This window comes from Opisthocomus hoazin, chromosome 10 (genome assembly GCF_030867145.1).
Source record: "Opisthocomus hoazin isolate bOpiHoa1 chromosome 10, bOpiHoa1.hap1, whole genome shotgun sequence".
Lineage (NCBI taxonomy): Eukaryota > Metazoa > Chordata > Aves > Opisthocomiformes > Opisthocomidae > Opisthocomus > Opisthocomus hoazin.
The window spans coordinates 17,381,419-17,394,198 of record NC_134423.1 but is presented as its reverse complement, the minus strand read 5'-3'; the positions used below and the strand labels follow the sequence as shown (position 1 = coordinate 17,394,198).

Below are 12,780 nucleotides of genomic sequence, written 5' to 3'. Positions count from 1 at the left end.
GCAGCTGTACTGGTACTGAATACCCATACTGATTAAAAAATAACGCTTCAAGAGAAACAATGATATTTTCACGGTATGTAAATAGGGGATCTTCCTTGTAACTAAAACATGTTGAAGGACATTCCTCCTGAAATGCATAATGATCTCTGTCACTGGGCGCTTTCCTCTCAAGTATTATTTATACATCAAAGGGGAAAAGTACATACTTATGTCCCTCGGGGGCACAGAGAATGGAAGTCATGGTGTTGATGTTTTAATACAAATTGCTTCCTGCATTTCTAAGTGGCAAATATATGAATATTCATGGCATCACAAGGCCAGATGATCAGCCAGCACACGGCGTGTACGGGAGGAAACCAGAGGAGAATGTGTTGAGGCTCCCGAATCTCCCGTTTGCCTCTGCCGGGGGGGTAGGTTGGTCCCTCGGGCAGGCGGGATCTGCCGGCGGGCAGAGCGGGCGGGAGGGAAGGCCGCGGGCTGCAGACCCCCCCGCGCCGCCCGCCGCTCCCCAGCCCCGGGGCGGGCTCTGAGGGGCGGCCGCTGCCCCGCGCCCGTCCGCCCGGCGCTTCCCGGGAGCCGTCCGGACTCTCCGGCGTGCCCGGTGTCCGTCCGTCCCCCTGCTCCGACGGGCCGAGAGCCGCCGCGGGGGCTGTCCTCCCGCGCTCGCTGCCAGCGGGGAGCGCAGGTCGGCCCGACCCGGCTCGGGGCTGGCGGACGGTGGCGGGTCGGTGCCGCCGGGGGGCTCTGCAGGCTCGGCAGACCGAGCGCCGGCCCCGCTGCCGCTCCGCTGGGGCGCCCGGCCCGGCTCGGCCCGGCCCGGCCCCGTCCCCGTCCCCGCACGCAGCCCCGTGGGCTGAGCCGCCTCCCGCGCCCCGCGCGCGGCAGGGCTGCGGAGCTGGTGCGGGCGGGCGTTCGCGTGTTGACACGCGTGTGCCGGGGCTCGGACGGGCTGCGGCGCTCCCTGCGCGGGTTCGAGGGAGCCGCTGGTGAGGGTTCAAAGCCCGAGGCACCGCACGGGTGATTTCCATCAGCGAAGCGAGACGGCGCAGCGGGGGGGGGAACAGCCTCCAGGCACCTCGAGGGTGCGCGCCTCGGGCCGAGTGCGATGGTCGGGTGTCGTGGGGCCCGTGCGCGGCTGCCTTGCCACACGCGGCAGTGGGGAGGGGTCCGTCCCCGTGCGTGCACCTTTCCGTGGCTGCCTTGCGCGGGATCCCGCTTCTCCCCGCCGGCCGGGCTCCTGCGCGGCGCCGCCGGCGGCCCCCGGGCCCCGCCGCCACCCCCCCCCGGCGCTCTGAAGGGTGCCCCCAGGCCCCACCAGCGCGGCGGCGCTTCCCGCCTGCGCGGCGCGTCAAGGGTTAAGGCCGCGGCGGCGCTCGGCGCGGAGGGATACGGAGCCGGAGCCGCTAACGTGGTGCTGAGGCTCTGTAAGCAAAAAAATGTCTGCCTGAGGGAAACCCACAAGTTCCTTCCAGCGGGGGGGGGGGGGGGGGGGAGCGCCCGGCTCGTCACCTCCCACCCAGCCCGCGGCCCGCCCGCTGCCGCCGGCCCGGCCCTGGTCACCGGAGCGTACGGGGGGCAGCAGGTAAACACGGGCGATGAGGGGCCGGGAGAAGTTGGGAGAGAACGGTGGGGGGAGGGAAGCGGCGGCCGGGCACTCGCAGGGGCAGAGGCGGCGGCGGGGGGCCGGGGGCCGCGGCCGGGCGGGAGCGGCGCAGCCCGGGGGCCGCGGCGGGCAGGCCACGGAGGGGCAGGGGCGCCGCCGGGGAGCGCGGGGGGCGGCAGCCGGGGCCGGGTGGCGGGCCGCGGTCCCCGGCCGGGCTGCGGCGCTCGGCCCCGGGCAGGAGCGAGTCCCCGCGGGCGGCGTGCGGGGCGCGCGTTGGGCGCCGCGCGGCTCGCGGCACGCGCGGAGGGTGGCGGGGGCGGCAGACCCGGCCCTGCCGCGCCGGGCGGCTCCGAAACTTGGGCGGGGAGCGGGGCCGCGGCGCCCCCGCCGCTCCCCCGGGGTGCCCGCCGGGCACAAGGGAAGGCGCGGGCCCCGCCGCCCCTCCCGCCGCGCGCGCGCCCGTCCCCCGCCGCACGCGCATTCCACCCCTCGCCCCTCTTACCCCCGCCCCGCAGCCCGGCGGCGGCGGCGCGCGCGCCTGTCCCCCGCCGCGTGTGCGCGCGCGGCGCGCGGGGGCGGCTCCCGGCCCGCCGCGGTCCCGATCGCGGAGCGGCGGTGGCGGCCCGCGTGCGGGGAGAATGCGGCGGCCGCGATGGCTGCGCTGAGGCGCGCCCCGCCGCGCGGGTCGGGCCCATTGTTGCGGCGGCGGTGAGTCACGCCGCCTCCCGCTGGGGCCGCGCCGCTGGGTCGCTGCGGGGGGGGGGCGGTTCCGGGCGGCGGGGGAGAGGGGAAACTTGAGGAGAGTTGGGGAGCGGGGGCAGGCGCCGGCCGTTCCCGTCGGCCCGGTGGCGCGGGGCCCCCGGCGTTCCCCGGCCCTGCCCCGCTCGGTGCCCGGCCTCCCGGCGGTGAGCGCTGCCCGCGGCTCTCTCCCTGCGCGCAGGCGGTGAGCGGAGGAGTGGCGGAGGATGAACCCCCAGCAGCAGAGGATGGCCGCGATAGGGACCGACAAGGAGCTGAGCGACCTGCTGGACTTCAGCGCGGTACGGCCTGCCCGGCGGCGGGGCTGGGCTGGGCACCTCCGCGGCGGTGTCGCGTCTCGACTTCCAGATTTAACGCTCTAATGCCAGCTGGGTCAATTGGTTTAACTGGTTAAAATCGGGCTGACCCACTGATGGCGTAATCTAATAATTAACGTTTGTTAAGCTGGCATGTGTGGGGCGCTGCTACTTTGGTGCTTTTCCCCCCCTTCTTTTTTTTTAAAAAAAAAAACAAAAGAAAATTTAATGCCCATGAAGAAGAGAGGTTATTCATTGGTAGTTTCTATAGTAAGTTTGGCTTAGAGAATTGTAGGTATTTTCTGTGTGAGACGTTAACGTTTCAGAGAGGTGCTTGATTTATAAATGTGATAGAAAACTACTGCCTCTCCAAAGTTGTCTTTATCCAGTGGCTGTAAGCGTACAGACCACTGAGAAAGGTATTCTGAGCAGCAAAGTTTAAGATATGACTACTTAAAATTGCTGTAGTAGTAGTAGGTCTCCTTTTAATTTTTTTACAGTTGTGTTCATGTAGAAAAGATACGTTAGTGGTATTAATAAATTTCAAAGAGTACGTTAGTTTATTGGTTTTGTGGGTCTAAAAGCGCATCTTACTTTGTGTTGATTTTCTACCGGAAAAATGAATCACGTAGTTGTTTTCTATTAACATTTTTCTTAAGTTTACGTTAATTATTCAGCACAATTTAAACGCGTCTTTTTTTTTTTCTTGCATTGCAGATGTTTTCCCCACCTGTTAATAGTGGGAAAACCAGACCAACTACGCTAGGAAGCAGCCAGTTCAGTGGATCAGGTAGGATGCATCCGAGATACGTAGAGTTCCTGTAGCTAGGGCTTGATGTTTGTGTGCTCAGAGTGTGGTAATCTTTCGTTTGTGCATATTCTCATAAGATGTTCACATTAATCGGAGATGTGCTGCTTTGATCTGAGTTTGCAACACAGTTTGTTAACTTTAGGCGCAGCTTTCCTCTGTGCGCCTTAGACTACTTGTCCCGGTACAGTGAAGTGCTGAGTATCTCTGGTCGTACTGACAGGCGAGTTGTCTGTGTATCTGCTGTGTTAAAGATAAATGGCTTCTTTGTTTTTGTTTGTCTGATAAAATCAAACCTATGTGTTCAGTTGAAGCATTTCCTGGCCCCTGAATGAAAGGGGCAGACACTTAAGTAAAAAGCCAAGTAATGAAGTACTCCTAACTCAAGGATGTATTTTAAAATGCAGATCTTAAGGAAGATGTAAGATAATACATTTTTCTAGTACTGGGTAGTTCTCAAGTCTTGACAGAGTTCTCTCATGTGGAACCTTTATCGATGCATCTGGAAAATGAGTAGCTCTATTTGCACGTTGCGTGTATTTGTGGCTTCAGTGTCTTTTCAGTGAGGTCCACCTAATGGCTGTTTTCAGAGGTTTTTAGGCTGAGCCTGTAGTAGGAAAAAAGTGCGGTTTTTCTTAACAGATGCTTTGTATCATTCTTGTAAAGGATGTATTTATTATTGCTTAAAAAAGACAAACTAAAGTAACTACTTGGTAAGGTGTTTTGTTCTTTTTTATGTATACCTGTTTTCTGTGAATACAGTGAAGTGATTTTTTTTTTATGAATACAACAAAGCAATGTTTGTGTTTTTAGTTAAGGTTTATGAAAATAAATTTCTAGAATGCCAGTAGAGGAGTCAAGTAGTTGCTTGAAAGTCTGCCGCTATGTCACCTGTTTGCCTCTTACATCATCAGAGCTGTTACTTTGAGGCTCCCAGTGACACCTTGCATTGTAGTGACACTTTAGAATTTTTGTTTTGAGAAACAGCTTAAAACTTCCGAATCGTATAATTTTGCAGATCTTTCAGAGGCTACCTCCCACATTTAATTTAATGAAAATATGTGGCGAATGTTGTAACATTCTCGAAGAAGCATTTTACTTTTTCTCTCCTGAAACACATAAGTGATTTTGACTTACTCTTTGAAAGTACCTCAAGTTTAAATTACTGGCAGTAGTAAGATAGCAAATCCACATACAATGTAGTTAATATTTTTTCTTTTTTTTTAAATACAAATATTCAAGACAGTTGTTTCTCAAAAGCTTGTTTTAAGACATTTGGGCAGCTAAAATATGTTATGGGGGTCAGAGCCTGAGCATTCCCCCCCCCCCTTTCCCCTTGCTTTTCCTGAACAAGTAGAATAATTTTCTGTTGAATAATAACATATTTTTAATTTAGCCCTTAGATCAGTGGTAGGTAATGCAGCTTGCCCTATTTGTGGGTTTCCCTTTCTTTCGTTGAACGGCTCAGAAAAAAGAGAGAATGCCAGAATACTTAGCTGTTTGGGAGAAAGAGTCTTGTTGGCTCTTTGAATTTCTGTACTGATATGATACATCATCACATCAGTACCAGTCATGAGCAATACACTGCAGCTGTCAAACACGCTATACAGCCTCGGCTGAATTCCCCTTGGAAAGATAATGGTATATTGTTGTGGGTTTTAATTTAAAACATTTCCAGTTGTAGAGGTTTGCTGGTTAGTGGGATTAAATGGCCTGACGCTTGTAATGTTACGACCTAAACCTTGAGCTAGGGGGATTACTCTGCAGGAGTGAGAGCTGACAAACTTCCATATTAGTTGTGTTCTGAGTCAGTGTGAAGTGTTGTAGAAAGGCTATCTTAAGATCATTGACGAACTATAGGCACTTAATCTCTAGCCCTCTGATTTAATTGTGGTCTTGCTTTAATTTCAAGTGTTCTGTAACTTCTAGGATAAACAATGTTTAAAAACTTTTTTTTTCTGCTAGAGGTCGTTCTTTAAAGAGACATATGAAAGGTGGAGGTATTTATTCCTGTGAGCTATCTAGTAGCAAAAAGCACAGTATGCACAGATTAGTAAAAAGTACTTTATTATTTCTTTCTTTGACTGTGGGATGATACTACCTCTTACAGAGACTTTCTGTGATTTTGATGGCAATTACAGAAGTGGAAGCTTGCTTTGGTATCTTTCCCGTTAAACTCAGTTGTTTTATTTTTCTGATGTCTTTACAACTATACTAAAGGAAAGTGTTTCCCTATTCTTACTTGGAATAACAATGTGTTTATTGTTTGTTATTATAGAGCCCCTTTTTTCTCACTTAAGCAAATCTGAAAACACTTCCCTGTCCCCCCACCCCCCCCAATGATGCAACCTAATGGCCCCCATTAAGTAGGTGAAAATCAATTGCTTGTCTGCCTGGCTCTGAAGACTGTATATTTCTAGAAAAATTAGATTTAGAAGGAAGGAATACTCATGATGCATTTTCCTTGCCACCCCCCAGGCCCCCAGTTTGAAAGGACAAATTAGTTGCTGTTCAAGGATGGTTAAGTTCTGTTTGTTTTTCGGATGTAGCTTTGTGAACTGTTGGAAGTACTAGGGTGTATGTTATTAATTCTGATGTAACAAACTCAGTCTGGTATAATTCTGCAATATTTTTGTTGATTATGCTGTAAAAATATGTATAACTGAGTTGCATAAATGAAACAGCTAATATGACTGCTATCTGTGATTTGTAAGAAAATACTGTCATGGATTAACATATGAACGTTGTGTCTGATTAAAAGATGGTTGAAGTCTGGTGTTGGGGCAGACTTGCTTTCTACAGGTCAATCAGTTACGAATGAAAGCTGCAGATGAAATAAGTGAACTAATCTGGTATATCATAGTATCTTATGACAGTAAGTCGTGTAAGCTGCCAATAAAGTCAAATAACTTGGTCAGACTACTGGTGAAAATAAACATATTGTAAAAGTAACCTGATACGTAAGGCAGTGAGTTAAGCCACAAAATATTCCTTGTCATACCTGTTGTAATTGCCTCTTGTTTAAAACAGAACTCCCCATTCTTAACTCCTCCAAACCCGACTTGTGAGAATAAAGCCATTTCTGTCTTAGAAATCGTAGAATAAGAAGGCAAGGGTCAGAGATATGCTCTATCGGGCTTTTTAATCAGGCTTTTTTTTCAAATTTATTGAAAGTTAAATTTTCTCTGTTGCTACTATGGTTTAATAGCAGTGTTTATGATTTACAATGCTTTGTTTTGCTTTTGTCAAAACAACAAGAAGTAAGCCAGTACAAACCTGGACGGTTACCTGTTTTGCCCAGTGCCCTCTATTTATTACAGTAACTCCATTAAAATCCAGTCACAATATTCAGATGCCTGCCACAGGCGATAATAGTGCAATTTTCCCGTGGGTCCCAGTTAGTTTGATCTCAATTTCAATTCTTCGTTTGATTGAAATTTTTTAATCTCGGGTATAATTACCCTAAAATACCCTCACCCTTTTTTTTTCCTGTTGCAAAGAACTTCTTAGGTGTTATAGAAGAAGATATCTGAGACAATATTTTCCTATGTGGGCCTACTATCTTCAGTTTTTGTATCCCTGTTGTACCAATGGCGTTGTTTTTGCATGTGGCTGCGCCATGTGCATATGCGAGGTATCAGTCAAGAAGCTGAAGTGAGATCATGTGGATGTCTAACAGAAAACAAAGTGGTGACAGTTTAAAGAGGTATGGTTCAAGAGCTAAGTTGTCCAAATATGACACTTCTCTTGCCTGTGAGATTCTTCTGAAGTTTGTGAAAAATGAGTATACACATTTGTGTGTGGCCAATTTTGGGCACAAATCCTGTGTATACCCAGACATTCCTCATACTAGACCTATGTGCAAAAAAGCTTCTGAATGGGTCTGTTGAGATACCTGTTCCTGTTGACTTGGTCCCCTTTTGTGCACATGCAAGAGACTGCGCTTTCCACTTCTCTCTGCTAATGCACTGAGTTTGCAAGGAGTGGATTGGGATAGGCCACTAATTAGTGGCTTGATGCAAAGACCATTTAAAATGATAGCCTGCCATTAACCTGAGTGTCCCTAAATTAGGACCACGTGTCTTGAGACTGGACACAATGGCAATTCTTTAGCAGTCCGTTAAGTTACCAAACTGTTTCCAAAATCAGCAAAACTTGACTTGATTACTATTTGTCAGTTCCATAAACTCTTATTTCCTTTATAGTTTTGCACCAGCAGTTCCTTGTAAAACAAACAAACAAAAAACCCCCAACAAAAAAAAACAACTTGGGAGAGTTACCTGGATGGACAGTGTTTGGATGTTTTGAATGCTGTGTTCATTAATCTACAGCAAATGTTGAAGAGAAAAGGCACTGTTAACTCTGACAGCCAAATCACAGCCTTGGAGAAAACTGCAGAAAGATGAGACTTTTTATGTATGCAAATTAGTGCTCCTAACCTTTCCAAACACATTATTTGTCTGTCTTTCTGTTGGAACTGTGATTCCTAAGAAGAATCAGTCCTCTGATACCATTCTCTGTGTGTTTCTGGTGCTGTCTCCTGTTGAGGTGTAGGAAATGCCCGGGGCCTGCTCCTAATCCCTGAATTAAGGAGTTGAGGAGAGGTCTCGTGTAGTCACATCATTGTGGTTTACAATGTGGTAGGTTATGACAGACTCTTTTGAATAAAAAAAAAAAAAGGCCTAGATTTCAGGAATTTGATACATATTTGTGGTTTTATAATCTAAAATACATTATGATCCTGTGTAGTTTTGTTTGTTGTTCAAATGAAGATAAGCTTATTGTGTGTTAAATGCCAGGAATCTAGGGTGGCCTGTTAAAATAAACATGAGGTCATGCAGCTATGTAGCTTTTTAATTGTTTTTATGTTTAATATGTAGTTTGCCCCCTAACTCCATTAAAAGGGAACCATCAGACCTTGTAACCTGGTATTTCATCTTGGATCTGAGGTGTGCTAAATTCTGTCAACTCTTCCGAAGAGCCTGGGAAGAGTGACAGAAGCCTTGTGCCTGAAGGCAGAAAGGTGTCCGTAGCTGCTTTCCCCTCAAGTTGTTGGTAGAGGAGACCCATGGATTACCCTTCAAATGGGCCAAATGCAAGTGAGATGGAGATGTTGGTCTGGGTCCCTCACCTGTTGCATTTAGAAACCTGGCAGAGTGATGCAGCCGTAAGTATGTGACTCTGTAGCTTGGCTGTTGGCAGCCTCTGTCTCACTATTGCTGTCTCTTCCTCCACCCCTTGCCTTTGGAAAGATAAATTATCAGACACTTACTCTGTGAAGTCTTGAAAAGTACAGCATATGAAAGGGCTAAGTAACTGCTTCCATGCTCCCATTTAAGAAACAGGAGGAGAGAAAAAAAAATGTTGGACAGGTGGAGGGAACTGAGAACCCAGCTTGAAAGCAGACAGTCTCTCGCAAGGTGTTTGCGGTCGCGTGAGATACTAAGGTTTTTTGTGATTTTTAAAAAGAAAAGGGAAAGCTGGTGGAACAGTAAGGTGTTCTGAATGTAGCTTGGTAAGCAGATAAGTAGGTGTTTGTCCATCTCTTATTGCCATTGGCTATGGCTTTGAAATGGCTGTTATCCCTTAAAGGGATGGTTTGAACCTCATGTCAGTTGGTCAGAAGTTCCTTGCTGTCTTCCAAATAGCTAATTTTAGAATTTTTAGTAGCGTTTGGCCTGTCTTCTGTTTAGAGATACAGTTTCCCTTATTAACAGTGTCAAGTGTAACTTTTGCTGTATTGGCAGGTGGGAAGCATTCCTTCGAAAAGTTGATCTCCTGTTTCCAGCAATTAGTGTTCCCTGGGTGAGAGCAGCGATGTGGTCGCTGTGTTTACAAGCACAGCATCCAACCTCCAGTCCCTATGCAAACGTTGCCGTCTCGTGAGGTGAGGGGGGTCTTTGCAAGGTGGCTTCAGAAGGTCTGGGGTCACAGTAGTGCCTTGTCCTTCCCCGGTGTGGATGGGGCACCTCCGCCATTGGCCTCCACCCCGGCCAGTAGCTCTTTGGTCGGCCAAATTTTTCTGACCTACTGTAAGTGGTGAAGAGTATCCAGATGCTTTGGAGGGTGGTCTTAATGGCACGTGGGAAAGAACATGATTTGAAATTGCTGGTCACTGTATTTTTGGGTTTACCCAGAGAGCAGTGTTGATATCAATGTAAACACGAGATCCAAGAGTTTGAGTGAAGCGGAGGAGGAATCCTGAAAAGAGGCTGAGGACAAATTGCGTGTCATCGGAGGAGTTCCTCTTCCTTAAAGAGAAGGATAAATGAGATTCTTATGTAGTTGTGTGTCCTTTAATGGCAGCTGAACTTGTACTCGGTCCCTTAATTACTATAGAAATTTTATTATGTCTGTAGCTTTTGCTGAGGTTTGATTTTTTTTTTTTTTATTGTTTTACTTGTTTGTGGTCTTTTTCTTTGGCAAGGGAATTTTATGTTAAAAGCTTGTCATTCATACATGCATGCCAAAGTTCCCCTTCCCCCCACTTCTTTCCAGCTGTCACACAAAAGGGACTTAACCCCTTAGTCATTTTGCTATCAAGTTGGTATGACGGCTGTTTGTCTCGGATAATTCAACTTTATCCATAGTTGTGCCTATAGATACTGTTATATGGTTTCTGTTAATCTACTATATACCATACTATAAACTCAGTAAACTGTATTTTCTGTAAGTTGCTAAAGGTGTTGTGTAATTTTTCATGGTTGAAAATTGTGTGTATTTATTTATGAACGGAAGGATGTTGAAGACACTAATATAATACTATACCACTTAGTAAGATTGGAGTTTGTGGAGACTATATTTTAAATTGAAAGAAGTGGAGAAACTTGAGTAGTTTACTAGACCTCGAGCTGACTTTTCTTGACTGGACATGCAGTTCTTTTTTTTTTTTTATTACTGTAATGTTGAAGGATTATGGTTTTGGGGAATAGCAATGAGCATTTTTAGAAGCTTTATAAAATTTATTAAATGTGGTGTAATAAATAAATCTTCTAGTCTTCTATCTTAAATTTCCTTCAGTGTAAATACTAGTTCATCATATCTGAAAATTCAGTTTCAATAAATGACTTCACTGAATAAAGTATGTTCTCTAAAAAGTTTTTTTCTTTTCAGAGTCATTGTCTAATGTGTTGGCACTTCTTCAGGAGTGTATAACAAAATTTGATTAGTGTTGTTTAGTTTTGTATGTTTTGTATGTTCTATGAGGAAGTCACTAAATTTAAATAATAAAGAAATAAGAAGAGACACGATTTTCTTCTGCATGTGAATTATTGATGGAGATTGTTATCAGACACTCCTAACTAGTTTTAAATTGTGTATACACCTTAATCACTTTTTTGGTTATTAGGCATTGTAAGAAAAGGTGGAAAAGTATGATTTCAGTGCATAATTAGCATTCTAAGGACAGCAAATGTTTTTTTAGTCTATGGGGTTTTTTTTCTGTCTTAAGTAGTGATGGCCACTCCTTCAATTTGTTGGGTTTTTATTAATATGGAAGTCTAGAAGTCCCCACTTGTATTGTATGCCTCAACCTGATGATTTGGAAGTACTTGTGGACTCTTTAAAATACTACGATACGTTATTTACTAGTGGTTGAAGGGGCAAGTTTTATTTTTCTGCTATGAGTCTAAGATGAGATAATGATATTTTTTTAACGTCTTGAATGAATGCCTTGTTTTTTTCATTTGTAAAACAAAGCTGTGTTTGTAAACACAACATTCAAAAACATAAAGGACATACTTTTTTGGTGAAGATGTTAACTGAATACCAAGAATGATCAGAAAGAGCAGCTTTTGTTATATTTAATAATATCTCACTGTCTTCAAGGATAATCAGGCTAAAATGTACCAAATCAATCTTTAGGACTTTGTTAGATTCTTCTTGTGTTCCAGGGATGTGATTTTTCTTTTTTTTTTTTTTTTTTTTTTTTTTTAAAGAAGGAACTGAAATGGCTTCAAGTGAAATAAACTTCGTGTTCTTCCCAGTATAATGCAGAAAAATCTTCCTTGATTGCAGCAGAATAATTGTTGCTGGTATTTTAAGGAAGTACTTGGAAAAGGAAAGACACTTGATAAAAAGGGTTTACAGCCCTGTTAGTAGCGTAATGCTCTCTAGGAATGTGAGTAAAACCTCAGCATAAAACTAAGAAAGGTTTCTCTTGGAGAGGGAGGTTGTGCACTTCCATATTAGCGCTATGGAAAACGTCAAAAACTGCTCACATTATAGAATTGCATTTAAAAAAGAACGTAAAAAGTGTACGGTTCTGGTATTACATGCAATATCTCTTTATTGATAAGTGGAAAATAGTTAGATATTTTTTACATGTAGCTGACAGTTTTGCATTAGTGATTTTTTTCCTGAAGTAAATCTTGTTTACTTTATAGTGGACCCAATTTTTTGCTCCTGAAGTTCTACAGATGTTGCCCCTATTGATTTTTGTAAGCATGTGAGACATTTACGTTACGCTTTTCAAGTCTACTTTTTTGACATTGTGGACTCATTTTTTCTGTGCCAGTTGTAGCTGCAGAAATGGTGGTATCTCCGTGTCTTGATCAGGTTATTAGTTATGTAAAGATCTAGTAAGAAGTTGAACCACTTGCTTTCACTGTTCTGCTTTTCTTTGCATGAACAGAACTACAGGAAATACTTTGTGCCTTGTCTCTGACAGAGCTTTCTGCTGCTGAGGAGGATGAAGCAGTGGTAACATGGAGAAACTCAAGTTAGTCTGGGTTGGAGTTTTGTATGGAAGTGTATTTTGAGCCTTGATTTGTGGAAATGACTTTTTAGATGGTGTATTTTTTCCCTTTTTAAAATACAGAGATGAATAGGCAGAACTAATTGTTAGAAAAACATACCTAGTAAAACAAAATCCAAATCTGGTCATTTCTAGTTGTGTACATTTTATGGGTGGAATACCAATGAATGTCAGACCATGAATGTGCATGTTCTGTGTGTTGTATGATACAGCGTTTAAAGCAAAGCTTACCCTTAATTCAGTATGGACAAGAACTTGGTCTGTAGCATTACCTGGTGTCTGTACTTATTCTGTTTAGAGTGTGACCAAAATGTATCGCTGATTTTAATGTGTCTTTGTCTTTGGAGAGTGAATTGTTTTATAGTCCTCCTCCCTTCTTCCATGTTCAGGCTTTACAGACAAAATCTTCAGTCTATTGAACAGTTCCAAGTCTTACCTAAAATAAAAACTGAATGCACATTGATGGTTTTTGTATGTACTCTCTGCATGTTCCACAGCTATCTGAAAGTCCAAAATATTTTTTTTTTAACTTGAAAGAGGCAACAAGAAGGGAACCAGC

The 12,780-nt window shown here is 45.4% G+C and overlaps 1 protein-coding gene across 5 annotated transcripts in view; it reads left to right on the top strand.

Annotated features, from left to right (window-relative positions):
• Window positions 1-1,485: 1,485 nt before the first annotated feature.
• Window positions 1,486-12,780, top strand: part of TCF12 (transcription factor 12) — a 178,901-nt gene continuing 167,606 nt past the window's right edge. For 3 of the 5 annotated variants that reach the window (XM_075431890.1, XM_075431888.1, XM_075431886.1), the window contains exons 1-3: window positions 1,486-1,582; window positions 2,544-2,643; window positions 3,376-3,448. In XM_075431890.1, the coding sequence (XP_075288005.1) occupies window positions 2,569-2,643; window positions 3,376-3,448 (148 nt within the window). In that variant the 5' untranslated portion in view covers window positions 1,486-1,582; window positions 2,544-2,568. Of the gene's footprint in view, window positions 1,583-2,201; window positions 2,312-2,543; window positions 2,644-3,375; window positions 3,449-12,780 lie in introns of those variants that run through there. The other 2 variants (XM_075431887.1, XM_075431889.1) reach the window with 2 other exon arrangements.